At 42.1% G+C, this 5,000-nt stretch overlaps 1 protein-coding gene across 5 annotated transcripts in view; it reads left to right on the forward strand.

The window, feature by feature from the left end:
• The window catches only part of LOC121703875 (glycerol kinase-like), a 73,152-nt gene that overhangs the window by 4,770 nt on the left and 63,382 nt on the right, over positions 1 to 5,000 (forward strand). For all 5 annotated transcript variants that reach the window (XM_042084318.1, XM_042084319.1, XM_042084323.1 and 2 more), the window contains exons 5-6: positions 273 to 352; positions 3,015 to 3,152. In XM_042084318.1, the coding sequence (XP_041940252.1) occupies positions 273 to 352; positions 3,015 to 3,152 (218 nt within the window). The remainder of the gene's footprint in view (positions 1 to 272; positions 353 to 3,014; positions 3,153 to 5,000) is intronic.

The following is a 5,000-nucleotide window of genomic DNA, read 5'->3' on the forward strand; positions in this document are numbered from 1 at the left end:
GCGGGATATGTGTAGACAGCAGCCATATTGGTGTTATGAACTCCATCCCTATGGAGGATTCTTTGAGTGCCGTATCTCCTCATTAGAAAGTCTCTTTTATAGCTGTTCAGATGTCACTTCTGGTAGGACGTTGTTGAAGCAGCTGATTGGTGGATTGCATTCTGCATATTCTACATGTCACTTCCTGTGTGATGTATTTCCTGTGCCATATGTCTCATGTGTGTGTCTTTGTGTGTTTGTGTGTTTGTGTGTGTGTGTGTATGTTTCTGCAGTTTGGTTGGATCTAAGGACCCAGTCTACCGTGGAGAGATTGATCGACAAAACGCCCAGCAAAAGCAAAAACCACCTAAAGGTAACATACACACACACTGCTCTGTCGAAACACACACACACACCTGCTCACACCTGCTTCGTTCAAAACACACACACACACACACACACCTGCTCTGTTCAAAAAACACACACACACACACAACTGCTCTGTCTGTTCCAAACGGAAGGTAACACACACACACACCTGCTCCGTTTGAAACACACACACACCTGCCCTGTTCCAAACACACACACACACCTGCTCTGTTCAAAACACACACACACCTGCTCTGTTCAAAACACACACACACCTGCTCTGTTCCAAACACACACACAGACCTGCTCTGTTCCAAACACACACACACACACCTGCTATGTTCAAAACACACACACACCTGCTCTGTTCAAAACGGAAGACAGCTAACCCTACGGTATGACCAAATGAGCATAGAACTCTAGAATCTTTGGTTAACACTACGGGATGAGCATAGCACTCTAGAATCTTTGGTTAACACTACGGTATGAGCATAGCCCTCTAGAATCTTTGTTTAACACTATGATATGACAAACTGAGCATAGCACTCTAGAATCTTTGGTGACCAAATGAGTGTAGCACTCTAGAATCTTTGATTACCACTACGGTATGACCAAATGAGCGTAGCACTCTAGAAAATTTGGTGACCAAATAAGAGTAGCACTCTAGAATCTTTGGTGACCAAATGAGCATAGCACTCTAGAATCTTTGATTACCACGACGGTATGACCAAATGAGCATAGCACTCTAGAATCTTTGGTTAACACTACGGTATGACCAAATGAGCATAGCACTCTAGAATCTTTGGTTAACACTACGGTATGACCAAATGAGCGTAGCACTCTAGAATCTTTGGTGACCAAATGAGTGTAGCCCTCTAGAATCTTTGGTTAACACTACGGTATGACCAAATGAGCATAGAACTCTAGAATCTTTAATTAACACTACGGGATGAGCATAGCACTCTAGAATCTTTGGTTAACACTACGGTATGAGCATAGCCCTCTAGAATCTTTGGTTAACACTATGATATGACCAACTGAGCATAGCACTCTAGAATCTTTGGTGACCAAATGAGCGTAGCACTCTAGAATCTTTGGTTAACACTACGGTATGACCAAATGAGCGTAGCACTCTAGAATCTTTGGTTACCACTACGGTATGACCAAATGAGCGTAGCACTCTAGAATCTTTGGTTAACACTACGGTATGACCAAATGAGCGTAGCACTCTAGAATCTTTGGTTAACACTAGGGTATGACCAAATGAGCATAGCACTCTAGAATCTTTGGTTAACACTATGGTATGACCAAATGAGCGTAGCACTCTAGAAAATTTGGTGACCAAATAAGAGTAGCACTCTAGAATCTTTGGTGACCAAATGAGCATAGCACTCTAGAATCTTTGGTTAACACTACGGTATGACCAAAATGAGCATAGCACTCTAGAATCTTTGGTTAACACTAGGGTATGACCAAATGAGCATAGCACTCTAGAATCTTTGGTTAACACTAGGGTATGACCAAATGAGCATAGCACTCTAGAATCTTTGGTTAACACTAGGGTATGACCAAATGGGCATAGCACTCTAGAATCTTTGGATAACACTAGGGTATGACCAAAGAGTATAGTAACAAGAGACTCTGTTGCAGTTTTGACAACAATCGCTAGTTGCTGCTGCTGTCGGGCTTTCGCCAATTTGGACTGATCATGCCATCATGACTTCAATCAGAACATGCTAACGTGACTTCAATCAGAACATGCCAACGTGACCATGCCAACATGACTTCAATCAGAACATGCCAATGTGACTTCAATCAGAACATGCCAACGTGACTTCAATCAGAACATGCCAACGTGACTTCATGCCAACGTGACTTCAATCAGAACATGCCATCGTAAACCAGCAAGATTGGTCACTATATTGCACTCAATTTCCAACCACTAGTTCACTTTTAAACACTTTAGGTCAAATATAAACACTATAGGTCAAATAAGTTAAACACTATAGTTCAGCTTAAAAAGAACGAGGAAGGGCGAGGAGACAAGGCAGTGCAGATTTTCTCCAAAATAATGACCAATCTGTACTGTATCTGCTTTTCTCCAAAATAATGACCAATCTGTACTGTATCTGCTTTTCTCCAAAATAATGACCAATCTGTACTGTATCTGCTTTTTGCAATTGGTATTTTGTAATTCCATGGTATCCCACAACGTTCACATATAGTAAGTGATTGCTCAAGAATAAAGAATGGATTATTGTGTCATCCAGTCAGTCAAGTCAAGTATTTTCCCGCCGATTCTGTGTAACCAGGTTTCCTAACTTCACTGAAGTCATCTCAGCTCTGCTCTCTTTCTCAGTCACATATTTAAAGGTAGAGTCAGGGATTTTGCAGGAAGTCATGTTTGTTTTGTGTTTATGTTTATGTATAAATTTATTAATAAATATTTTTGTGCAAAAATCCATACATTATATTACAACCAAGGACCAAACGAAACACAACAGAGAAGTAGCTCAATATCACTCCCCCCTCTCTATCCCTTTCCCTCTCTCTCTCCTCTCTCTCTATCTCTCCCCCTCTCTATCCCTTTCCCTCTCTCTCTCCCTCTCTCTCCCCCCCCTTTCTCTCTCTCTCCCCCCCTCTCTCCCTCTCTCTCTCTCCTGTAGGATCTCACCGGTCTGCCCATCAGTACTTATTTCAGTGCGGTCAAAATGCGATGGCTGCTGGACCATGTGGAGCCGGTTGCCACAGCAACACATACACACACCGCCCTGTTTGGCACTGTGGACTCCTGGCTAATTTGGGTTAGAAAACACACACACACACACGCATGCACACACACACACGCGCATGCACACACAGACACACGTACACACACACGCACATGCACACACACACACGCGCAATCGTGCATACACACACGCGCATGCAAACACAGACACCCGTGCACACACACACACGCGCATGCACACACACACGCGCATGCACACACAGACACACGTACACACACACAAATGCGCATGCACACACACACGCACATGCACACACACACACGCGCATGCACACACAGACACATGTACACACGCGCGCATGCACACACACACACGCGCAATCGCGCATGCACACACACACGCGCATGCCAGAGGTGGGAGTAAGTCACACATGTGCAAGTCACAAGCAAGTCTCAAGTCTTAACCTTCAAGTCTCAAGCAAGTCCAAGTCATTGTTTGTGACAGTCAAGCAAGTCAATTCAAGTCATAGCCAAATCATTGAAATTCATGATGATTTACCCATGTTTTCATTTTAAAATAAGCTACAATTGGCTAGTTATGAACTGCTGGAGTTTTATTTGTAACAAACAAATAGACATTGCATTCAATCAAGCCACATAGCCTACATCTGAACGGTTTATAGAATAAGATGAAATGTATACGAATAAAAATAAATGTTTCAAGTAGACCTATTATAAAATATCCTATTATTGTTTCAATATGCCTCAAATATTAGGTAGCCTAGCTACATCAAATCATGAAAATATATTCAAACAGTTCAAGTTACACCTGTACTGACCTGTCACATTTCCAGGGAACCAATAATGTTGAAAAAGTGAACTAATCAATCAATCAAATGCTGCCGCCGATGTCACTGCCAAACTTTGACAAGCGCGACAGCGCAATGGGTTTTAGGAGGGTTTAGGACCGTCAATGCTGTATCATATTATACATAAGCCTAACATGTGAAATAAGCTACTTTTCTATGCTGATTGCTGGCAGTTAGCTAGGCCTACTTACTGTTGTTAGCCTACTACTAGGCTGTAACGTATGGAACAGGGACGTGTTTAAGAGGGAGGGAGAAAGAGAGGCGCTTACTTTAGGTTACATTGGCAACATTTTCACTATATATCAAGATTAAACTTAGACAAGAAAATGTTTCACTTTGCCATTTCAGACATTTTAACCTAATATGGCGCTAACTAAAAAGCATAATAGATTCAAAGTCTTAGCATGCTTCAAATTTGACGTTTTTCAAATTTTCTAACACGACTAACTTCGGATGAAAATCAACGTGGTGGTGGTTATGTCGCTATTTTGCACACTTGCAGACTGCTGTTAATTTCTCCTTTGACTTGTCAGATACATCATCTGTGAAGCCAAACATTATTATCGCTCGTGTGACGCATGCAACAGCACCTAAGCAGATTTTCTAAAATCGTAAAGTTAACTCCTTAATATCTATGAAAAAAATAAAAAGTCAAGTCATTTCAAGTCACATGTTGATCAAGCAAGTCTCAAGTCCTAAAAAATGTGACTCGAGTCTGACTCGAGTCAAGTCATGTGACTCGAGTCCCCCATGTCTGGCGCATGCACACACAGACACACGTACACACACACACATGCGCATGCACACACAGACACACATACACACACAAACTCGGACAATTTGACCGGAGAGATTTAATTTTGTCGGACATTTCATTTTTTTTCCGGCCAATGTCCTGTAATTACCGGACACACACACTGTTTGGCACTGTGGACTCCAGGCTTACACAGGTTTGAAAACACACACACACACCCACGTGCATGCTCAATTACAGTTTTTCCGCACGTGTGTGTGCATGTGTGTGTGTGCGTAAGTATGTGTGTTTATGAGTA

This window comes from Alosa sapidissima, chromosome 2 (genome assembly GCF_018492685.1).
Source record: "Alosa sapidissima isolate fAloSap1 chromosome 2, fAloSap1.pri, whole genome shotgun sequence".
Classification (NCBI taxonomy): domain Eukaryota; kingdom Metazoa; phylum Chordata; class Actinopteri; order Clupeiformes; family Clupeidae; genus Alosa; species Alosa sapidissima.